This window comes from Phocoena sinus, chromosome 2, assembly GCF_008692025.1.
Source record: "Phocoena sinus isolate mPhoSin1 chromosome 2, mPhoSin1.pri, whole genome shotgun sequence".
NCBI classification, from domain to species: Eukaryota; Metazoa; Chordata; class Mammalia; order Artiodactyla; family Phocoenidae; genus Phocoena; species Phocoena sinus.
This window is the reverse complement of record NC_045764.1, coordinates 93,706,954-93,731,263: the sequence shown is the minus strand read 5'-3', so window position 1 is coordinate 93,731,263 and position 24,310 is coordinate 93,706,954. Positions and strand designations below refer to the sequence as shown.

Here is a 24,310-nt window from a genome sequence, read left to right as displayed (position 1 = left end):
CACAACAAGAGAAGCCACCGCAGTGAGAAGCCCACGCACCCAACAAAGAGTAGCCCCCACTCGCTGCAACTAGAGAAAGCCCGCGCACAGCAACGAAGACCCAACGCAGCCAAAAATAGATAAATAAATAAGACATTATTAAGCAAGACTAATCCATTAAAAAAAAAAACAAATTGACTCCAGTGTGCCCACCCACTGCTGTGGACATCCTCCTCACCTCCCGAAGGCTGCACCCCACCCAGACCACTCAGACTGTCCTCGCTTCTCTGTCCACCCCATCAAGATGGGTCTACCTCTAAATTGGGAGATTGGGATTGACATATACACACTACTGTATATAAAATAGATAACTAATAAGGACCTATTGTATAGCACAGGGAACTCTACTCAATACTCTGTAATGACCTATATGGGAAAAGAAGCTTAAAAAGAGTGGATATATGTATATGTATAACTGACTCGCTTTGCTGTACACCTGAAACTAACACAACATTGTAAATCAACTACACTCCGATAAAAATTTAAAAAAACAAGATGATGGGTCTACCTCCTCGGCCCAAGGCCTCCGTACCTCCTACTGCCTGCCTGCAGTGATGCAGATCCTGAGCCCAGACCCTGACTCCAGAGATGCAGAGAACCAGGGTACTGAACCTTGAGCCCAGAGCATGAGGCCCCACTGCCCTCCTCAGCCCTGCAGTCCCCTCTCCCCCTTGGGGGTCCATGAAGCCATAGGCCTCTCCTTTTAGCTTCCTGCCAAAGGCTGGGGCTGGGGGTGAACAGGTCATGACATCAGGGTCCCGGAAGGGGAAAAGGAGGATTCCTGGAAGAGGGGGGCTGGGAGGGCAGGGCGTGGTGGTCACAGGCAGTACCATTCAGGCAGCGTGGGCTGAAAGGTGTGAGCTCTGCAGACACCGCGCCTTTGTAAACCTCTGCCTGCCCTCCGTGCACTAGCTCCCCTAAGGCTCACAGCAAATATGTGCATGATGGATTAATAACTCCCCATCTAGTCATAAACCAAAGTCCTTTGCCCACAGCGTTACCAAAGCAGGCTGGAATTTTTCAGAAATGCATTCCTGAAAAGAGAGACAACGTAATGTGGAGAAGGGGCCCAGGCTCTAGACTCAGATGGTCCTCGACTGGGACTAATTACACGCTGGCTGGGTGACCTCAGGCAAGTGTCTTAACTTCTCTGAATCCTGGCTTTTCCTAATCTATAAAAAAGAGGAAGATAATAACGCCTATCCCCAAGAGCTTATGTGAGATAATTGGTATTTTAAAAGAAACTGACACACAAATACTCTCCTTTCCTGCACACCAGGGAAACAAAGGAGAATCACTATTTTCCTCCTCTCCATTTTCCAAATTGTTTTCTGATGTGGTTATGTTGCTTGTTTTTACAGCTCTGATCGAGGCCAAAATGATATACCAGAAATGGCACAAAAGGTACGATTTGATTAAGTTTTGCCGTGTTTTTACCCCATGAAACCATCCTCACGATCAAGATAATGAACACATCCATGAAACCCAAAACTTTCCTCATGTCCCTTTCTAACGTCTCCCTCCAGCCGCCACCCCCCACCATGCTTTCCCCGGGCAACCGCTGATCTGCTGTCATTATCAATTGGTTCACATTTTCTAGAACTTTACACCATTCTAGAATTTTATAGACACTTATGTAGTATGGATTCTTCATGTCTTGCTTCCTTCACCAGCAGTTATTTTGAGGTTCACTTGTGTTTTTGTGCATATCAATAGTTCATTCCTTTTTACTGTCGTATCCAATGGAGTGCATGCACCATGATCCGTTTATTCATTCACATATTGACGGACATTTGAGACGTTCCCCAGTTTTTAGCTATTCCAAACAAAGTTACTACATTCGAGTATAAACCTTAGCGAGGTCCAGGTTTTCCCTTCTCTCCGGCAGGTCACCGTTTAAAAATGAATTTAAAGCAGTTCAGGTGCATCCAGTTCAACCAGGCTTTTTATAGGAGAACCTAGAGAGAGCAGCTGCTTTAACTTCTCTTCCTCCTCCTGCATGTTCTCGATTTCACATGGTGCTTGTTCCCCTTGACTGAAACAGGGCCCCTCCGCGCCCCTTCACCTAGTTGAGGGTGGGAGTGTCAGCTGGCCTCGGTTTCACCCATCACGGTGAGCCCAGGGGTGGGCAGCGTGAGCTCACGTCAGCCAGGGGACTGCCATCATGGGAAAAATCCTCCTCCTTCTTCCAGAAAATAAATTTTTTTAATATGTAAAAAAGAGAGAAAAATAAACAAAATATAAACCACAGGAATGGAGACCAGTTACTACCCAACAGTAACTACACCCCAACCTTGCATTCATTCACCAGATTTTTATTGGGCACCTGCTGAGGGCCAGGAGAGCTGCTAAGGGCCAGTCCCTGGGGATACAAAGGTGAACAGATAGTCCCACAGAGCAGGATACAGGAGAAGAAAGATGCAGGGAGAGAGGGGATGCCTTGTAATAGGGGCATCTGGTCTGTCTGCAGGGGCCTAAGGGAAGCCAAGGGGTGTGGCACAAACAAAGAGGCCAGAGGATTCAGCTGGGCTGGGCCACAGGGGCTTGCAGAGCACAGAGCAAGCTGGTGGTCTGGACTGCAAAACCCTAGGCTTGCTTCCCACTTGTCGACATTCCAACCCCAAAGTCCCCTCTTCTTTTCTTTTTTTTCTTTTTTCAGTGTCCTGGAAATTTATTAATCTTATCCCCACTTCTATTTAAAAAAATTTTTTTTAACTGAAGTATAGTTGATTTACAACATTGTGTTAGTTTCAGGTGTACAGCATAGTGCTTCAGTATTTTTGCAGATGATATTCCATTATAGTTATTACAAGATAATGAGCATAATTCCCACACTATACAGTATACCCTTGTTCCTTATCTTTTCTTTTGCGGCACGCGGGCCTCTCACTGTTGTGGCCTCTCCCGTTGCGGAGCACAGGCTCTGGACGCATAGGCTCAGCGGCCATGGCTCACGGGCCCAGCCGCTCTGCAGCACGTGGGATCTTCCCGGGCCGGGGCACGAACCCGTGTCCCCTGCATCGGCAGGCGGACTCTCAACCACTGCGCCACCAGGGAAGCCCCCTTATCTATTTTATAGTAGTTTTTAATCTGTTAATCCCATACCTCTAATTTGTCCTTCCCCACTTTGGTAACCACAAGTTTGTTTTTTTTCTGACTCACTCAATTTCCACTCCCAGGCGAGCTCCCTGAGCTGGGGCAGCACATGTGAGAACTCAGGCCTGGAGCTTGGTTCCCAGGGCACAGATTCCAGAGGCCCCTCCACTAGGCTCCCTGTTTCCTCCTTCACCCATGGAAGCAGGTGATAATCTCACTGTTTTGTATGCGTCAGTGGGTTAACTAAGTGTGTGAAGCACCTCGGGGCCTGGCACTTAGTAGGAGCTCCATGAGTGTTTAGAGACGGCCCGCTGGGTGCTAAACAGCCTCGCCAGTGTATAGGCCCCCTGACTTGGTTCTGTGGCATCTTGTTACCAGGCTGATGGGGTAACGGGTTCTTCCCTGCTCCTTCCCACCCACTCCACCCTTACACACTGCCCCCCGCCACACACACCCTGTTTCCAGCTGCTCTTTGCCCAGTTAAAGATTAGCCCAGCCCCCCTCATTCCTCCACTCCTTCAGCCCATGAACTTGCCAGTGCACCTGGCCCACCCCAGCCCCTCCCTATCCTTTACAAATACACCTGAGGACAAACAGAGCCTCAGACTGCCTCCTGCCCCCGGCTCTGCGCTCCCAGGTCAGGGTCTGGCTCCTCTGACTGTGGGCTCTGTGAGTGCTGTGGGCCTGTGTGGTCATGGTTTCCCTGGGTATGTGTGTGTGTACTGAATTGGTATCTGTGCCTCTGTGTCTCTTTGTGTGGGTGTCATTCGTGTGCGCGCGCGCGCATGTGTGTGTCTCTCATAAACGCAATGTGGGTCTGTGTGCCATGTGTCTAGGTGCCTGACCCCGCCCCTGGGTCTGCGCTCTCTTCTTGAGTTAGAATTGAATTTACGGCCTCTGATACGCCAGGCACAGGGGTTTAGCTGAGGGTCCAGGAGATTGTGTTAGTTCCCTTCCAGAGCCACCAACTCCTACCCCTCAAGCACCTTGGCCTGAACTGGGGAGAGACAGTCCAAGGCCTGTCTTTTTTTTTTAATTGAGGTATAATTAACGATAAGGTTGGATTAGTGTCAGGTGTGTAGCAGCTTGTACCTTCCGACCCCCTCCGCCCGGTTCACCCAGGCCCCACCCCCTGCCTCTGGCAACCACCCATCTGTTCTCAGTATCTGTGAGCTTCAGGGGTATTTTTGTTTGGGGAATTTTTTTTTTTTTTTTTTTTTTTTTTTTTTTTTTGCGGTACGCGGGCCTCTCACTGTTGTGGCCTCTCCCGTTGCGGAGCACAGGCTCCGGACGCGCAGGCTCAGCGCCCATGGCTCACGGGCCCAGCCGCTCCGCGGCATGTGGGATCTTCCCGGACTGGGGCACGAACCCGCGTCCCCTGCATCGGCAGGCAGACTCTCAACCGCTGCGCCACCAGGGAAGCCCCTTGTTTGGGGAATTTTTTTAAGTTCCACATATAAGTGAGATTATATGACACTTGTCTTTCTCTGTCTGACTTATCTCACTCAGCATAATGCCCTCAAGGTCCACCCATGTTGTCACAAACAGCAAGATTTCATTCTTATGGCTGAAACAATATCGCCAAACAATATGGCTAAACAATATTCATTGTTTATAATACACATTTTATTTATCCATTCATCTGTTGATCGACACTTAGGCTGTTTTCATGTCTTGACTATTGTAAATAATGCTGCAATGAACATGGGGGTGCCTATAACTTTTCAAATTAGTGTTTTTGTTTTCTTTGGATAAATACCCAGAAGTGGAATTACTGGATCATATGGCAGTTCTATTTTTAATTTTTTGAGGAACCAACATACTGTTTTTCATAGTGGCTGCACCAATTTACATTCCCTCTTCTCCACATCCTCGCCAACACTTATTTCTTGTCTTTTGGATGATAGCCATTCTGACAGGTGTGAGGTGATATCTCATTGTGGTTTTGGTTTTCATTTCCATGATGATTACTGATGTTGAGCACCTTTTCATGTACCTGCTGGCCATCTGTATGTCTTCTTTGGAAAAATGTCAGGTTCTCTGCCTATTTTTTTTTAATTAATTAATTTCTTTATTTTTGGCTGCATTGGGTCTTCATTGCTGCGCGAGGGCTTTCTCTAGTTGTGGCGAGCAGGGGGTACTCTTCGTTGCCGTGCGTGGACTTCTCATTGCGGCGTCTTCTCTTGTTGTGGAGCACGGGCTCTAGGTGTGCGGGCTTCAGTAGTTGTGGCACATGGACTCAGTAGTTGTGGCTCCCGGGCTCTAGAGCGCAGGCTCAGTAGTTGTGGTGAACCGGCTTAGTTGCTCCGCGGCATGTGGGATCTTCCCGGATCAGGGCTCGAATCCGTGTCCCCTGCATTGGCAGGGAGATTCTTAACCACTATGCCACCAGGGAAGCCCCTCTGCCCATTTTTTAATGGGATTGTTTTCTTTCCAAGGCCTGTCTTTTCTCTTTCTACCAAGCCAGATCCTGGCTGGCCCTAAGGTTTTCTTTACCACTCCCTCCCCAAGCCTAGTCCCATGGATCTCTTCCATACTCATCACTCACTATGGGGAAGAAGGAGGTGACAGGAAGGACCATGGCATAGCTCAGAGGCTGACCTCAGCTGAACATTTCTTTCATAAGTAAAAGCCAGCAAAAATGGGTGGCTCAAAAGGTGCCAGGGGGACTTCCCTGGTGGTCCAGTGGTTAAGACTCCACGCTCCCAGTGCAGGGGGCCTGGGTTCGATCCCTGGTCAGGGAAGTAGATCCCACATGCTGCAACAAAGATACAAATAAATAAATTTTTTTTAAAAAATGGTGCTAGGGGCCTTTCTTGCAAGGGGCTGGGGCTGTTGTAGTACAGAAGTGTGTGTGTGAACATTTGTGCCTCTATGTTCGGCAACCATATGAGTACCAGAGTGCCCTGATGTCAAGTAGTTGGTCTGTATGTCACATATTATATTCTGATTTGCGGGTCAGAAAAAAAAATTAATTAATACACCACATTTGCACTGGGTCCATTCTGGAGTTGTCCGTTATGACCTATGCACCAGCCCCAAGCAAGACAAGGCCAGCCTTGGCACCAGGGCACCCACCTCAGAAGCTTCATCCTATGAGAGCACACTTATTGGCAAATGACAGATGGGCTCAGCCCCGAAGTCCTCTTCCAGTCCTGGTGGGAGGAGACAGGAACAAGCAGCTTGGATCAAGGAAGGTTTTCCATTCACTTGTGCCATGGGGGTAAAGGTCTTAGGATCCCCTGGATCCCCCAGAGGCCCCTACCCACCAACCCCATCCTCCCTGCTCTGGGTGCACTGATCTTTCCAAGCCTCCTTCCCCACCTTTATGCCAGGCGTCTACACAGGGACAAGAGTCTCTAGGGACTGAGTACTGTGACCTGACACATGGTAGGTATGCTACATGAATAATTAACATGATTGAAATTGACCCTAGTAGAAATGAATTAATAGGGAGCTTCCCTGGTGGCACAGTGGTTAAGAATCCGTCTGCCAATGCAGGGGACATGGGTTCGAGCCCTGGTCCAGGAAGCTCCCACATGACGCGGAGCAACTAAGCCCACACGCCACAACTACTGAGCCTGCGCCCTAGAGCCCGCGTACCACAACTACTGAAGCCCGCACGCCTAGAGCCCGTGCTCCGCAACAAGAGAAGCCACTGCAATGAGAAGCCCACGCACTGCAACAAAGAGTAGCCCCAGCTCGCCGCAACTAGAGAAAGGCCGCGCGCAGCAACGAAGGCCCAACACTGCCAAGAATAAATAAATTAATTTTTTAAAAAATGAATTAATACATGATTGTGAGTCTGGGGGTGGATCTGGTGGGTCACGTGTGAGGGTGTAGGGTTCAGGGGTGCATAGTGCTCTCATGTCTCTGTCTACCTACCATATGAATGAACCCAGTGCATCCGCTCAACACCCTTGCCTGGCGCCTACTCAGTGTCCAGCTCCACAGTGAGTCCCAAGCTAAGCCACAGGGAGCAGTTTTATCCCTTTCATCCCTTGAAGGGTCTACGTGTGTACATCCTTGGAAAGAAGAAGGAGAGACTGAGATTTAGATTACAGTAAACTAAACTTTACCTGTTGACTCACAGGCGTTCTTTTTGTCACCCCTTGTGCTTGCCTCATAAAGATGGAGCCAGGTAAGTACTGCAGCGGGAGGCTGTAGGGTGGAAGAAGGAAGAGAGAAGGAAGGGGAGGGTGGTGAATGCAGGGGCAATCAGTCAGTCACATCTACCACAAGCCGAGTGTGTGTGTGTGTGTGGTGGTAGGGTTCCAAAACGAAAACAAGCCCTTGAATTTTGTAATACACTCTACAGTTTAAGAAGCATGCCCACACATCCTTCATCTCACTAGATCTTCAACCTCAGGAGTAAAACAGGCAGGGGCTCCTCCTGCGTCCACATAGGGGTCATGCTCAGGGTGAGGCCCTGGAGGTGTGGCTGGGTCTGGAGCCTTGAACACAGCTCTTGGCAGCTGTGCCATTGGCTCCCCTCAAAAGGAGCAAAAGACCACGCTGCTTCCCCTCCTGTTCCCTGGTGGTCCAGTGGTTAAGATTTCGCACTACCCCTGCAGGCGGTGCAGGTTTCATCCCTGGTCAGGGAAGTTCCACATGCTGTGTGATGCGGCCAAAAGAAAAAGAGAAAAGAAATGTACATCTCATCAAGGAGGCGATTCTCACCGAGGGAGCACTTCAGAACACCCAGGACCGCTCAAATTGGTTACTGCAAGAATGAGCCCTCTGGGCCAGCAGCTGGGCAGTGAGGGCAGGCAGGACGGCCCAATCTAAGCAGACTTCCTGCAGGAATGCGACACAGAGTCAAGCAAGAGATAGTTCCAAGTGGCAGGAGACATGAGCAAAGGCTAAGAGCTGGGACCAGAAGGTCATTAAGCAGGAGCCAAGAAACAGCTGAGGATCTGAGCAGAGATTGGGCTGAGAAAAGTGGGATCTGGGGGGAGGAGGCAGAGGGGGAGACGGGGTGGGGCCCGCCTGAAGGTGGAAGTAGAAGAAACAGGGTTTCCACTGCAGACGCCTCCCTTAGCGTTAGGGAGTTTGGCCGAGGTTGGGAGGGCAGACAGCTGACAGAGTGCGAACAAGAACCCACACTTCCTAACTAGCCCCATCCCACCCAGGAGAACTCAGCTGGCTCTTGAGCCTTGTTGGAGGAGGGGGGTGGAAGCTGGGCACAAAATCAGCACCAGGAGGAAAGACCAAACCAAAAAACCAATAACCAAAGCTATTTCTTTCTTTTCCCTTCCTTTCCCACAGGTCCAAAGGATAGAAAGTTCCCCAGCCGTCTCCCCCTTTTCCTCCCCGCTGCCACGTTCCCCCAGACCTCCAGCCCCTTCCTAGACCCTCAGGGAGCGACCACAATGTCCCCCAGATGCAGAATAGGGAGGCCTCAGCCCCCATGGGTGGGGTGGGGCAGGGCATCACAGTGCAAGTTCACCCCCTACAGGCGTCAGCCTTCTCCTCTGCTCCTTTCCTGTTTTCCCATCTGTCTCTCTCCTTTTCTCACATCCCCTCCCTGCCCTGGCAGCCCATCCTCTCTCCTGCTGCTTCCCCTCCTGTTCCATGCTTCTCTGCATTCCTGGCTATTCACAGCCTCCCTGGATAGCTGGCTTGCTCCCAAATCCCAACCACACTGCAGGGCCCCAGTGACCTGCCTCTGCCAGAGAAGGGAGGCTGCCTGCCCTCCTCCCTGCTTCCCCCTCCCCCAGCCCCCACTGGCTACCACCAGCAGACCCAGCTCCTAGGCCCGGAACCGGCCCCACCACAAAAAGAGTCACAGAAGAGGCAAGCAGGGTGGGAAGTGGCAGTTTCCAGGCATCACTGAGCCTGGATGGGGCAGCGGCAGCCCTAACTTGGTCACAGGAAAGTCCCCTAGCCATGGAGCCTGCCTCTTCCCCACTGGTTATAAGCCGTTTTCAGGCCCTAGGCGGCAGGAGCGACTGGGGAGTTATCCACCCGCCAGAGTAGGGCCCCAGCCCTGCTCCCCCGGGGCCCCAGGTCCCCTGTGCCCAGCACCAGAAAAGCAAGGTAGCATCTCCACTCTTCCCTAGGCCTGTGGCAAGAGGCAAAGAGACTTCTCTGGCCTTGGGGCCTCAGGAGTGGTTCCAGCCAAGACAGAAGGTTAAACCACTTTTCCCAGGACTCTTCTGGCTTAGGCAATAAAGCCTTGATTTTACTTTCTATTCTTCCTGGTTTCTTGAGTCTGGCACCTCCTCAGGGACAGGCATGGGCTCACATGTACTCCCGCTGTCACATACACACAACCAGGCACATGCACCCATACACATGTATCTGTGCACACAGCAGGCATGTATAGGCGCCCACCCATGCACATGTATACAGATATAGCTATGTGTATATAAATGCAGCACATAGCCTTGTACCTGCATACACTACCTACATAGAGAACAAGCACATCCTTACCTTGTCACCTCCTACCTTTGTCTCCTCCCACCCTCCAGCTGCCTCTCCTCCTTGGCTCCCGCATCTCCCCTCACCCTGCCTCCTGTCTCCTCCTTGCCCCTGGCCCTCACTGTGTTCCTCTGTAGCCTCCCCCAGCCCCACGTTCACTTCCAAGTAGTCAGCATGGCAAAACCTCTAATCACTCTGCGTGGGTTCCTGGGTGAGGGAAGAGAGAAGATGAGATAATTCTGCTTCTTCGTTGCAGATAAAATAAACTGAGGTCCAGAGACTGGGAGTCATATCTCAGCTAAAGGAATGGAACCCAATGGATCTAGGTTCCTCCCCTTGTGTCTGCTCTGTGCTCTGGTTTCATCAAGGCAAAAGGCCCAGGGCTAGGAGCAGTCACTTGCTATCCCTGTCTCCCGACCTCCACAATGAGCCCCTGCTAGTGCCCAGGAATCCTGAGTCCCCTAGAGTAGGGGCTGGAGATGGGGAAGGGGAAGGGAGAGGGAGAGTTGACTGCAGGTAAGATTGGCACTGACCTCTGACTCTAATATTGTTCATCCGGCTTTCCACAGGGGCCCTGCCATGGTGGCGGGCATGGTCACGGCCCTGGCCCTGGGCACTGCCATGGTGGTGGGCACCCCCTGGCATGGCAACCATCCTCCAGGTTCCCACCCTGAACCAGGGCACTGTCCTATGCGGGGGCCACCCCCCAGGGCCCTGTGGGCACCCCACTGGCCCACATCACTGAGGAAGCAGAAGAAACAGGACGTAAGAATGGAGAGCATGACCTGGCATGGGGCCTGAACCAAAATCTTCTGGATCTAATAAACAGCCTCCTCAGGAGGCCATGTTCTACTCTTAAAAGAGCCTATCTTCCTTCACATCCAAACTGGCACTCAGGGGGCCCAGTGGTCTCTGAGTTCCCTAGTTGTGAAAATCGGCACCCAGTCAGGCATTGTCAGTAGTGTCCATAGCATACGGTTGAATAAGGTCACCCCTCCTTTTGTTTTCACTTCTGCCCCACCCCCCATCAAAGGGTCTCAATCTCAAGTATGGTCTCATCACATCTATCCCATCATATATACCCAGACCTGGTGGGCCTTCCAAGGTTCCATCTTACATGCCTCACCCTACAGGTCAGAAGCCTTCAATGGATCCCTAACTCTCCAGATGTTATTTCTCACTATCCCCTGAAAACACATAGAAATTTCCAGCCTCATAAACTTTGCACAGTTTCCCCACCACCACCTCCACCTCACCCCCAGGTCAGGAATGCCTTCCTTCCAAGCCAGCTGAAGCTCCACCATCAACATGAAGGCTTCCCTAAAGCCCATTAGGATGAGTGAGGTCCTCTCTGTCTTTGCACACTGCCCCCTCCTCTGCAGCTCCTATCGACCATCACATGGGCCCAACCACACCCTACCCAGTTGGCATCAATTAACGGGCTGGCATTTTATCTCTCTCACCAAACTAAGCTACTCAGGGCAGGGCCACCACTTCTACACCTCTAGACTCTCCCACCCTCACGCCTACTGGTCTATGCCTTGCACACGGTTTGCACACAATTTAGGGATACGCATAGTCCAAACACTCCTGGGTTCTGACTCTCTCCCCAGCCGCATGCTTCAGCCAAGGCACCTACCACACACACAGAGAGTCTGCTTACTGTAAAACCTCTTCTGCCCATCCAAATTCCACGTCTGGGATCCTCTCCGCTCCCCAACTCCCAGGCTTCTCACAGGGCCCGTATCTGTTCTAGATCTGTGGTAACAGCCCTCTAGCCCGGCTTCTCCACCGCCCATCACACCGCCCCTCTCTCACAGCCATTCCCTGACAGGGGAAGCAGCAAGCGCCCTGGAATGAGTGGCTATTGGGTACCTTCCAGGCTGAAGTGGGGTGGTTATAAGAGAGAGTTGGGGCTTCTCTGAGTGTCTCTCTTGTCCCTCTCCCCGGCCATATTCTGCACTTGAATAACAGAATCCAGGCTCCACAACTGAGGGGTGCAGACCCCGTTCCAGACCAACGTGAAGACCCAACTTGAGCAGGTGCCTAGTCTTACTGGGAAGGAAAGGGGGGACGCTGAGCGGAGCCGAGAGAAATGTGAGTCTAAAAGTAGCCCAACCTCTCAACCCCTCAGCGTCCGGAGCAGTGAAGTGCCGGCATGGAGCTGTTCCCTCTTTGGGGCTGGAAGAGTCTGTGTTACAAGTTATGAGGCTCTTTACACGGTGCCTGGGGTCGCGTTTCCCGGTCCCTCGCGGGAAGACGGATGCCCCCCAGGAAAGGCCGATGTGCGAACTACTGCACAGACTCCTAACAGCAGCTCTCAAACCTGGCCTGAGTAGAAGAGCCCACAACTCCAGCCCGGGGGTCTTAAAGACAGCGAGCCTTCGGGCAGCGGCGCGGCGGGAAGCCCCTGTCCCCGTCCCCCGGTGCCGCGCCCATTGGCTGGGCTCCTCATCGGCCCCGCCCAGCGATCGACCCGCTTGGCGTCGACGCGTGCGCAGGAGCCCGCCGCCGCCGCAGCCGCCGCCGCTGCCGCCGCCGTCGCCGCCGCCACCATCGCCGCCGCCGCCGCCGACGCCGCCGCCGCCGCTGCCGCCGCTTCAGCACCAGCGCCGGGACAGCGGCGCCGCCCACGGGCATGGACGGCGGTAGCGGCAGCGGCAGCAACGATCCGGCTCCCGGCCCGGGTCCGGAAGGGGAGCAGCGGCCCGAGGGGGAGCCTTTGGCTCCAGACGGCAGGTCCCCGGACAGGTAGGGGCGGACTGCTCCGCAGACCCAGCTCGCAGACCTTCCCAGAATCCCCGCCCCAGGTATCCCCAGTAGCCGCCATATGTCGTCCCATTCAGTCCCCAGCCCCTCCCAGAGCCCCTCTGGGGCCTCCAGACTCCCTGCCCCCTGGCCACGCCCTCATTCTGCCGGGTCAATTTTCTCTCTCCCGATACCCCCTACTGTCAGCCCGCTTAGCCCTCACCGCCCCCAGGACCTGCCCCACCCACTGTTCCTACCTTTCCTCTAAGGCCCCGGTATCCTCAGCCCCTCCGGCCTCCAGAGCCCCTCCCTCTAGGCCCTGCCCCCGCGTCTTCTCTGTAAGCCCCAAGCCTGCAGCAACCTCAGTCCGGGTTCCAGCGAGTCAATGTGGTCGAGGGTGCGCGTGTACTGTAGACGGGAGACTCGCCAAGGTGTGTCCCGGGGGGAGGGCAGACACTCGGTCTCCAAGCTAGGTAGGATCTGTCTTTGTCCATCACCGTCTGTCTCCAGTCTGCCCCACATGGCCAGCTGCGCACGTGTAGGCTCGAGTCCCCACGTGTGGCAGCCACCTGCACTCTTCTGAGGCACTGCGTGGGCAGGCTCTGAGGCTCAGGCTGTGGTCAGTACCGTCCCTGAAGGAGCACCAGGCTGGCGGGACAGAAGGAACATCTTCCCGCTGCGGGCCCAGATCTTGGTGCCTCTTCTCTCCCTTCCTCCACCATATGTGTGAGGGAACAGCCCAGCCAGGTAGCAATATGGTGCAATTTCTGTGCCCTGCCTGGTCTGCTGCCCCCAGAATCCCTCACCTGACATGACACCGCCTCTCTCTCCTGCCTGGACTGAAATAGGAAGCGTTCTTTGGGGGCAAAAGCAGAGGTGGACACATTGTCTTCAGACTGCCCCAGTTAAAATGTGCATTCTGTACCTGAGTGAAGAGGAGACCCCACAAGTGGAGGGAAATGTTTTCTTCCCACTGTGTTGACACATCAGCCTGGGTAGATTTAGCCACGTTTCAGTCTGAAAGCCACAGAACTTTCTTCAACGGGATGGTACACAGGATTAATGTGTTCCCTGGACCAGGGGGCTGCCTGGAACTATGGCTTGACCAAAAAGCCAAGTATGGACAAGGCAGAGAGTGACAGGACAGGGCAGGGGCCAGGAGCATCCCTAGAAGGGACTGGAGAGTCATTTGCTACCTTGGATATTTTGCCAAGGATCAGCCCTGTCTGGTCTCACTTCCCCTGCACGTGTGGGTCATACTTGGGCACAGGAATCACTTGCTCTCTTCTAGCAACTCCCTGAGACCTCTGGCCCCTCTCTGCACTTACCTAGAGACCCTGGACAAATCAGGCAAAGGGATTCATTTCAAACCAAGAAACAAAAATACATTCCTACTGAACTAAGTAGCACTCTGGGGAGTGAATAAGATAGCGCGTACGCGCGCGCACACACACACACACCCCTTTACTAATGCATTGGCAACAGGGCAATTTGAAATAGTTCATTCTTTGTGGTTTTTTTTTTTTTTTGCGATACGCGGGCCTCTCACTGTTGTGGCCTCTCCCGTTGCGGAGCACAGGCTCCGGAAGCACAGGCTCAGCGGCCATGGCTCACGGGCCCAGCCGCTCCACAGCATGTGGGATCCTCCCAGGCCGGGGCACGAACCCATGTCCCCTGCATCGGCAGGAGGACTCTCAACCACTGCGCCACCAGGGAAGCCCCATTCTTTGTGTTTTTAAAATTACCTTTTTATTTTCCTAGTGGCGTGAATTGCTCCCTCATCTGTCCTGGCCACTTCGCAGGGTCACATGGATGTCCATATGGCTACGTGTCTGTGGGCTTGGGGGCATGGTTAATGCACATGTACATTTTCCGCTCACGGGGCTCCCAAGAGAGGTGTCTGGGGCACTATTAGCCAGGCCCTGACTGCTGTGACTTTGGCCATGAGTGAGGCCTGTGTCATCACTTTCCATTAACCTACCTGCCTGCCCCAATCACTTAGCTTACAGACCAGTGGGCCCAGGCAGGTGGCCCAGGAAATCGCTCATCCTAGTCAGAGCCATGGAACTGAGAGGGTGAGAATGAAAGCCCCCTGGGGAAGCAAGGCGAGGGGTGCTTAACTATTACTAGGTCTTCCGAAAATAGAGGGCAGCAGGGGCTGGCAGGAGAAAGCTTTTATTCTGAGAACAGTTTGCCTCTTCTCCTTGGGAGGGTCAAGACAAACTCCCGGTTCTACAGCAGTCGGAATGTGGAAAGTTTCAAATTCTGCCACATTCACAATGATGGGCACGGTCATGAAGGGTGAGATTTGGGAGCAGATGATCCTAGGTCCCTGGAGAGGGATAGAAGGGACTGAGAGGAAGGGGCTGGGGCCAGGGACACCCCAGTAGAAGCAAACCAATGGTGGATGCTGGAATCCCCCTTGAACAGGAGCCTGCTAAGGAAGGGGGTGGCTTATGAGATTTGGTAGACTGGTTAAGGACAACTGGAGCTCCTGTTCTCTGCCAGCACGGCCTGGCGTGCTGGCTTCCCTTAATGAAAAAGAAACTGACACTCCAAGTGGAGGCCTGGCTCCTAGGATAAGCCCAAAGCTCAGTGAGTGCTCTAAGACCATGTGCAGCTGAAATAGGCACCCTGGCTGCCCCACCCTCCTGACTGCGGAAAGCAGGCCCTGCTCTAAAGAGGGAGACCAAGACTAATGGGTCCCCTTCATGCCTTCAGGATCCAACCCAGACCAAGCACAGTGCCCAGCATGTGGCAGGTGCTCATAAAAGACCTGCAGAATAAAAATCTTAAAGAAGTAGATGTCCACACTTATACACATGAACCCCGGTCATTTTTCCAGCTTCCATTTGGCCCATGGTGATGGGCCCATAAGCTATTTTATCTGCAAGGACACTGGTTGCTGTGTCATTAACTTTATGGGGTATTCTGTGGTCTTGCTTGAGAACAAGTTTAGTCAAATTCCTATTTTTCTAAGTGTTGAGTTAGTAAGAAAAAAAAAATCAGTGGTTTAAATCAGGAAACAAATTCTGATGCTGCTTCTGGATAACAAAAAGAAAAGTACTTATAATTATATATGTAGTGAGATTCTCAAGGTGTGAGAAGTTCTCAAATGGAGATATATTATCTGAGGTGCCTAAAGAGGTCGAATTGTAAATATAAATATACTTCTTAAACTGCACACTCCCTGCAGCGCTGAGTGTGGGAAGGGGCAGGAAAGTAAATGTCTTCCACATGCCAGGCTCCACGCCAGGCACCTCACATGTGTTACCTCAGTTAATGCCCATACTAAACCTGAGAGGGAGGCATTATCATCGTACCCTCACTCAGCAGACAAGGATGCCAATGCTCCAAGAATTGTGTGTCTTTCCCAAGACCCCAGAGTTAAAGGATGATGGAGCCAGGATCCCACCTCCACTGCTCCCCTATTTTAGTCCAAGCATGAGAATTATACCCCACCCCCTGACTGTCTGCCATCCAGCCTTCTGGGAGGAAGAGGAAGAGCTTGTCTATTCTTTCCAGGTCCTCTACTTGGTCTCTGGGCAGAACCCAGCCTCTGTGGGCAATGTCCACGTGCCACCACAGCCAGGACTCTGGCCCACGGCCCCTTCAGCAGTGCAGCAGGCAAGACTGGAAGCCAGGGTTTGCTCGGCGTAGACCTGGCTCTTCCATGGGAGCTATGCAAGTTGTAGTAGGCAGATGGAAGAAAGGAGACTCGCTGGAGGGCCCAGAACCCCTTGGGAACCCGCCATGGCCCTCAGGCACTCTGTTCTGTGGCCATCTTCTCCTACCCCAGGTCTGGCAATCCTGCCCCTGGGGTGGGACTCCACCTCTGCCTGCACCCAAGGAGTGGGGCTGGGTCCATGCACAGAGTGCTGCCCTCATGCGTAGTTTGGAAAGAGGAATCTATTGCTGACTCCACCCTGGCAAGCTCCTTGGGGATCCCAACTCCCTCTCCCAACTGTGCACACCGTTGCAGAGCAAACCTCCTGCCCCAAGGCCCAGGCTTGGTGAAAAGGAAGTAGTTGCCTCTGCAAAGCTTTCCCTGAGCCCCCCACCCCTGTCAAAGTTGGGCCCTCCTCTGGGCGCCTTCAGCCCTGTGTGACTTCCCCTCTCACAACACTCAACATGGTGGCCCCTGCACATCACCCACCTACCACGAGTGCTTGGAGGACAAGGACTGGGCTTTATTCATCCTGGCACCACTATTAGCAGCCCGTCCAGCACTCAGCCTTCACTCAGCAAACATCCCTGGGGTACCTTCTGTGTGCAAGGTGCTGCTCAAGGCACTGGGGACACAGATGAACAAATGCACCAGGCCCTGCTCTCCCGGAGATCACGTTCCATAGGAGAGACAGGCAGTAAACATGACAATATATAATACAACGTCCAGTTGTGGAAAATGCTAGGAAGAAATATAGAGTAGGTAGGGGGATAGGAGTTGGTGGATGATTATTTAGAGAGGGTAGGCAGGGAGGGCTTCTCTAAGAAGGTAATGGTGTGAGCCGTGCAATTATCTGGGGAGGAACATCCCAAGCAGAGGGCAAAGAAAGCTTAGAGGCTCTAAGGTGGGAACAAAAGTGCAGCAGGTGCTCAGTAAACGTCTGACAAGAGGATGAAGGACAACTACAGCAGAAAGAGCACAGGGCTGCAAGTCAGAACTGGGTTCAAGGCCCAGCTCTTCTCAGTTTTCAAATCTATAAAAGAAGGAAAGTACTTCCCCGGTATGGTTTTTAAAGGAGTAAATAAGATCATATGTGTTTTGAGGTGCAGGGGCAGATGAGTGAATGAGACAGTGAACCCCAAGAAGTAGGCTGGGAGTGTAGGCCCAGAGCCTCCACCCTCCTTGCCTCTCCCCAGGCCTAGGAATAGAACAGCCTGAGCTCCGTCCGTCTCAGCTCACTGAGCAAGGCTGCCGCACCGGGTGGACCACCGCTGTCTCCCACCCTCTTTTTCCCTGTCTCCTCTCTCCCCAGGTCCCAGAGCAAGGCTGTGGCCCCTGAGGCAAGCCCAGAGAGAAGCTGCGCCCTCCACAGCTGCCCCCTTGAGGACCCTTCCAGTTCTTCAGGACCCCCACCAGCAACCTCCACCCTTCATCCTGTGGGCCCATCCAGCCCCTTGGCCCCTACCCACTTTACCTATCCCCGGGCACCACAGGAATACCGGGGGGGCAGCTCCCTTCCAGGGCTTGGGGACCGGGCAGCGCTGTGCTCCCATGGCTCCAGCCTCAGCCCTTCCCCAGCCCCCTCACAGCATGATGGGGCCTGGAAGCCGGCATCTGTGCAGCACCATGTGGTCAGCGTCAGGTAAGGAGGGGTCCAGCAGCCTGCCAGCTGCCCTGGAAGGTGGGGCAGGGCTTAAAAGTGGGGTCGACCCCCCCCCCTGCTCCCCAGGCTCTGGACTCCTTCACTAGGAGGCAGCCCAGGATGTCCCCTGCGTCTGATGGAGGAGGCAGCCTGGATGGAAGAGGAAGGAAGCGTTGGAGCTTGGGAATGGGAAAGCCTAAAAGGGTTGATGCCATCTTCCTCTATCCTCCACCCCCATCCCAACCTCCCACCCTACAAGAGGACTCTAGCAAGCAAGTGTCTTTTCTTCTCTTCCACAGGCAGGTACGGGCCTTCCAGATGCCAAAGAGGTAGGCCTGGGCCTTCTCTGGAGCCCTAGGGGTCACCAGGCCAGTGCCCAGTTTAGCCCCACCATCCCTTGTTGGTGGCGTCTAAGCTCCCGCATTCCCTGCTATCACACCCAACGCTAATTCATGTGGGATCTCTTCCTCTTTCCCAGCTATTCCCAGCTGATTGCTGAGTGGCCAGTGGCCGTGCTGCTGCTGTGTCTGGCTGTCATCCTCCTCTGCACCCTGGCTGGACTGCTGGGGGGCCAGCTACCCGATTTCTCCAAGCCCTTACTGGTGAGGGACCAAGGGGAGGGATGGGCCCCCAGGCCTGGCCACCTCAGCTCAGTCTGGGGCAGAAAATGGGAGTGGCGCAGCTGGGAGTGGGGAGGCAGCAGTGGGCTCTCCACAGAGAGCTGGGAGATGGTATAGAGGTGATCCTCGTGTCCAACAATCCAGGCAGGTGGGCCAGCCTTCCCTGCTCCAGGGACCCAAAGGGGCAGAGCTGAGAAGGGAGAAGGAGAACTCCCCCTCCTGCCGGCCTGATCTTCTCTGCCCTCCCCCCTGCAGGGCTTTGAGCCTCGGGACACGGACATTGGGCGCAAGCTAGTGGTCTGGAGAGCGCTGCAGTCCCTCACAGGCCCCAAGAAGCTGCTTTCCCTTTCTCCAGACCTTGAGCTGAACAGGTAATGGGTTCCCATCTTTCCACTGCTGGGGGGAACCGGGGAAAGAATGAGGCCTCCAGAGAGCAGCCGAAGGCAGGTCAGAGGGCCTGGCATAGATTTCCTCTCTACCTCAGCTCAAACCCCCATACCACTCTGAGCCCCACACCCTGGAGCAGTGCCCAGGAGGGCATGGTCCGGCCTCGGAGGATGGTGGAGCCCCTGGAGGCCAGAGGGCAGGAGAGCTTCTTCTGTGGCCCCCCTGGTAAGCTGCAGCCTGGCCAGTTCCTGGCTTTAATGGTGGTTACCCCCCTCCCCACCTACGAGAACAGGAGGGCCCAGGAGAACAAATTTGGGCAGACAGAAGGGGAAGGAGCCTGGCCAGTCACATTCAAGCCAAGGAAGTTGAGTTACAGCTGGGAGGATGAGGCAGGTCTCAGGTGCTCCAGCCAGGTAGGGGCAAGCTGGATGGGGGTGTGCCACAGGGGAGGGATGCAGGCCCAGGATCAGGCAGGCAGGCACAGGTTTCAGGCTCCTGGGAATCTAAACCTCATATGGCCCTGGGTAAGCATCTTCCCTTCGGTGGGCCCAGGACCTGGGGCCAAAGGGGTGAGCTCTGGGCGGTGTGTTGCAGAGAAGAGCTATGCACAGCTGGTGTTCATGTCCACCTCAGCGGGCAGCCTGTGGAACCTGCACGCCATCCATTCCATGTGTCGCATGGAACAGGATCAGGTGAGCTGGCTAGGGAGGTGCCAGGGGCTGGGTGGGGGAACCAGGGACACCAGGGACCTGATCATAAGGAAATACAGCTGAGCCAGGACTCCCAGCCTGGACTAGGAGAGAGCATTCCCTGCTTAGAAAATTACTGCAACCCTGCTGAGAGGTTCTGGGTTGGCAGGGAGAGAAGAGTCAGCTATTTCCAGAAGAGCCAAGACACAGGTGCTGGAAGACAGACCCTGCAGAGCCTGGGGATTTTCGAAAGGTCCTGAAAAGGAGCCTCAAGAGCTGTTGAGGAGGCCCCGGCCCAAGGCCCCCAGCCCCCATCAACCCAAGCGCTGCAGATCCAGTCATGCTAACTGGAGAACCATGTGCTATGACATCTGAAGAAAGTTTCGCTACTAAAAACAGTGTGAACACCACTAGGCTTAAAGAACATGTGCTCTGGAGTCAGATGCCTGAATTCAAGGCCAGCTCTAATACTCCTTGGCTGTGTGACCTCAGACACATTTCTCAACCTCTCGGTGCCTCGGTCTTTGTATATATAAAATGGGGATAATGGTAGTTTCCTCATAGGGGTGTTGTGACAATGAAACAAGGTAGAATTTGTAAAAAATATAGCATAATGACTGACAATAGTGATCTCTCAATAAATGTTAATATTGTCACCATGATCTCAGGCCCAACGCCATACATCCAGTTGACGGCAGTACAGGGCCTCTGATTCCCAGGCTAGCATTCTCTGTAACTACACCAGCTATTGTAATGTCAGCATCAGGGTGGGAGAGAAAAACAGGCAATGAGGTCTGAAAAAGAAACAGCCCTATCCCTCACAAGGTTTAAGCAGACCAGTGGACAGAGATAGGGGGCTAGGGTTTGGCAGTGACCCTGATCCTGGAATGTTTTGGCCTCCACTTTTCCCACCTGTCCAGTTCCCTGGACACTTGGCCCCGTTCCATCTGTGGCTGCCACTTCCACTCCTACTTCTGTCTCAGGCAGTGCAGAGTTGGGATGTGTGACCTGCTGGGGCCCTTAGGGCAAGAGCTCTCAGGCAGAGGCCTGGGGCAGCATTCCTGAGGCTCCTCTTTGACAGAGTCAAGATGTAGCTGCTGGAACCTGGGCCTGACCAGTCAGGTTTTGCTGGGCAGTCAAGATACCTCTCTGCCTCTGCCCTGCAGCCTGAAAGGAGGTGAGAGGGCCTCGGACAGCTCTGGGGAAACCTGGGCCCCTGCACTGCCCCTGAGCTCTCTCGTGCTGTGTGTGTCCTATAGGTCCGCTCCCATGCCAGCTTTGGGGCTCTGTGCCAGCGTACAGCAGCCAACGAGTGCTGCCCCAGTTGGTCCCTGGGCAACTATGTGGCCGTGCTCTCCAATCGTTCCTCCTGCCTGGACACTACTCAAGCCGACACAGCCCGCACGCTAGCCCTGCTGCGGGCCTGTGCCCTCTACTATCACCGTGGTGCCCTGGTGCCCTCTTGTCTGGGACCCGGGAAGGACAAGCCCCCGCGCTGTGCCCAGGTTCCCACCAAGTGCTCCCGGAGCAGTGCTGTCTACCAACTCCTGCACTTCCTGCTGGACAGGGACTTTCTGAGTCCCCAGACGGCTGACTACCAGGTGCCCTCCCTCAAGTACAGCCTGCTCTTCCTGCCCACCCCGAAGGGTGCCTCCATGATGGGCATCTACCTGGACCGCCTAGCTGTGCCCTGGGGGCTCTCCGACAACTACACATCCATCACTGGCATGGACCTGGGCCTCAAGCAGGAGCTGCTGAGGCACTACCTGGCCCAGGATACGGTGTACCCCTTGCTGGCCCTGGCCGCCATCTTCCTCAGCATCGCCCTCTACCTGCGCTCCCTCTTCCTCACACTCATGGTGCTACTGGGGGTGCTGGGCTCCCTGCTGCTTGCCTTTTTTCTTTACCGAGTGGCCTTCCGGATGGCCTACTTCCCCTTCGTCAATCTGGCGGCCCTTGTCCTGCTGAGCAGCGTCTGCGCTAACCACACCCTCATCTTCTTCGACCTCTGGCGCCTCAGCAAGAGCCAGCTGCCCTCCGGGGGGCTGGCGCAGCGCGTGGGCCGCACCATGCACCACTTCGGCTACCTGCTGCTAGTCTCGGGCCTCACCACGGGCGCGGCTTTCTACGCCAGCTACCTGAGCCGCCTCCCCGCCGTCCGCTGCTTCGCACTCTACATGGGCACGGCTGTGCTGGCGCACCTGGCGCTCACGCTGGCCTGGCTGCCCTCCTCCGCGGTGCTCCACGAGCGCTACCTAGCTCGCGGCTGTGCGGCCCGGGCGCGCGGCCCGTGGGGCGGCAGCACGCCCCGGCGACTGGCGCTGGCGCTGCACCGGCGGCTCCGCGGGCTTCGGAGGGCGGCCGCCAGCACCTCGCGCCTGCTCTTCCAGCGCCTCCTGCCCTGCGGCGTCATCAAGTTCCGCTACATCTGGATCTGCTGGTTCGCCGCGCTGGCGGCGGGGGGCGCCTACATCGCTGGCGTCAGTCCCCGCCTGCGGCTGCCCACGCTGCCGCCGCCCCGCGGCCAGGTCTTCCGGCCCAGCCACCCCTTCGAACGCTTCGACGCTGAGTACCGTCAGCAGTTTCTGTTCGAGCGGCTGCCTCAGGGTGAGGGCGGCCACATGCCTGTGGTTTTGGTGTGGGGCATCCTGCCGGTGGACACTGGCGACCCCCTGGACCCTCGCAGCAACAGCTCTCTGGTGAGTGACCCTGCCTTCTCGGCCAGCGGTCCTGAGGCGCAGCGCTGGCTGCTGGCACTCTGCCAGGGAGCTCGGAATCAGAGCTTCTTTGGGGCCCAGCCAGAGGGCTGGCCCACGCTGTGCTTCGTGGAGGCCCTCCGGCGCTGGATGGAGAGCCCCGGTTGCGCCCGCCTGGGGCCTGGCCTCTGCTGTGGCCACTCGGGCTTCCCCTGGCCCCCCCAGCTTTTCCTGCACTGCCTCAAGATGATGGCTCTGGAGCAAGGCCCCGAGAGCACCCGGGACCTGGGAGCCCGCTTCAATACCCAGGGCGGCCTGGCTGCCCTGGTCCTGCAGTTCCAGACCAACTTCCAGTATAGTCCAGACTACAGCCAGGCCCACCACTTCTACACTGAGGTCAGCTACTGGCTGGCAGCAGAGCTGGGCAGGGCACCCCCCGGCCTGCGCCGGGGTTGGTTCACCAGCCGTCTGGAGCTGTACAGCCTGCAGCACAGCCTGAGCACCGAGCCTGCTGTGGTGCTGGGCCTGGCCCTGGCGCTGGCCTTTGCCACACTGCTGCTGGGCACCTGGAATGTTCCACTTAGCCTGTTCTCTGTGGCAGCCGTGGCAGGCACCGTGCTGCTCACGGTGGGGCTCCTGGTTCTACTCGAGTGGCAGCTCAACACTGCTGAAGCCCTCTTTCTCTCTGCCTCTGTGGGCCTCTCGGTCGACTTCACCGTCAACTACTGCATCTCCTATCACCTGTGCCCACACCCTGACCGCCTGAGCCGCGTGGCCTTCTCGCTGCGCCAGACCAGCTGCGCCACGGCAGTGGGGGCTGCAGCCCTGTTTGCAGCCGGTGTGCTCATGCTGCCTGCCTCGGTGTTGCTCTATCGCAAGCTGGGCATCGTCCTCATGATGGTGAAGTGCGTCAGCTGCGGCTTCGCCAGCTTCTTCTTCCAATCTCTCTGCTGTTTCTTTGGACCAGAGAAGAACTGTGGGCAAATCCTCTGGCCTTGTGCCCACCTGCCATGGGACGCCGGAACTGGGGAGCCTGGAGGGGAGAAGGCAGGCCGCCAACGACCAGGGCCAGTGGGAGGGGCGCCTGGGTCCTGTCCAGAGCAGTACGAGTTACAGCCCCTGGCACGACGCCGGAGTCCCAGCTTTGACACTAGTACAGCCACCAGCAAGCTGTCCCACCGGCCCTCAGTGCTCTCTGAGGATCTACAGCTGCATGATGGCCCCTGCTGCTCCCGGCTCCCACCAGCCCCTACCTCCCCAAGGGAGGTGTTCCTGGACCACCAGGCGCTCTTCAGCCAGTGCCCAGCCCTGCAGACCTCCTCCCCCTATAAGCAGGCTGGCCCCAGCCCCAAAACCCGGGCCAGGCAGGACTCCCAAGGGCAGAAGGCTGAGCCCGTGCAGGCATCACCAGAAGCCCCAGCCCACTCCCCCAAGCCCAAGCCCCAGGTCGCAGAGCCTCCTGATTGCCTCTGCTCCTCAGCCAGCACCCTGGAGGGGCTCAGTGTCTCTGACGAGACCTGCCTAAGCACCTCTGAGCCCAGTGCCCGTGTGCCAGATTCTGTGGGTGCCTCTCCAGAGGACCTGGATGAAACTGAGCAAACAGTACCTGAGCGGGGCCAGCTGAATGGGAAGCGGGACACGCTGTGGCTGGCGCTGAGGGAGACCGTGTACGATCCGTCACTGCCTGCCTCCCACCAGAGCAGCTCGTCCTGGAAGGGCCGTGGCGGGCCAGGGGATGGCAGCCCTGTGGTGCTGCCCAACAGCCAGCCAGATCTGCCAGACGTTTGGAGTGCGCAGGGCCCAGCACCCACACTTCAGGCTACAGCAAGCTGAGGGGGGCCCCGAGAGGCCGGACTGGGGCCCCAGAGCCTGTCGGGGGTGACAAGGCAGGGGCAGCAGCAGGCTAGAGCCTGTTGGTGTTTTCCTCACATCAGCGGGAGGGGTCTCACTCTCCAGCTGTGGATTTTAAAACCCTGCCAGATGATCCAGCCTTGGTAGGGGCTTCTGCTTCCTCCCCACATCTAGAGGATTCAGTGGAGGGGTACGGGGTGGGGTGGTCTTTGGAGTGAAACGCCAAGCTCTCCTTGTGACCTGCTAAGGGCTCGTCTGCCCCACAGTGCCAACCAGGACCCACCCTCTGGAACGGGGAAGGCCACAGGTATAGCTCCATATATCAGAGGAGGCTGACCTGGCCCCCATGCCAAGTGACAAGAAGGTCAGTGGGACTAAGGGACCCATTCCTTGGGACCCTGCCAGGGCACCTCACCAACCAAAAGAGCCCTGGGAAGCCTCAGCAGCCTCCT

The 24,310-nt window shown here is 55.4% G+C and overlaps 1 protein-coding gene across 1 annotated transcript in view; it reads left to right on the top strand.

The window, feature by feature from the left end:
• Positions 1–12,193: 12,193 nt before the first annotated feature.
• Positions 12,194–24,310, top strand: part of DISP2 (dispatched RND transporter family member 2) — a 13,514-nt gene continuing 1,397 nt past the window's right edge. The window contains 9 exon segments of the mRNA XM_032618125.1: positions 12,194–12,309; positions 17,286–17,615; positions 17,915–17,944; positions 18,094–18,217; positions 18,491–18,606; positions 18,720–18,847; positions 19,217–19,314; positions 20,571–23,804; positions 23,807–24,310. The exon segment at positions 23,807–24,310 is cut by the window's right edge and continues 1,397 nt beyond it. Of these exon segments, the coding sequence (XP_032474016.1) occupies positions 12,197–12,309; positions 17,286–17,615; positions 17,915–17,944; positions 18,094–18,217; positions 18,491–18,606; positions 18,720–18,847; positions 19,217–19,314; positions 20,571–23,804; positions 23,807–23,914 (4,281 nt within the window). The 5' untranslated portion in view covers positions 12,194–12,196 and the 3' untranslated portion in view covers positions 23,915–24,310.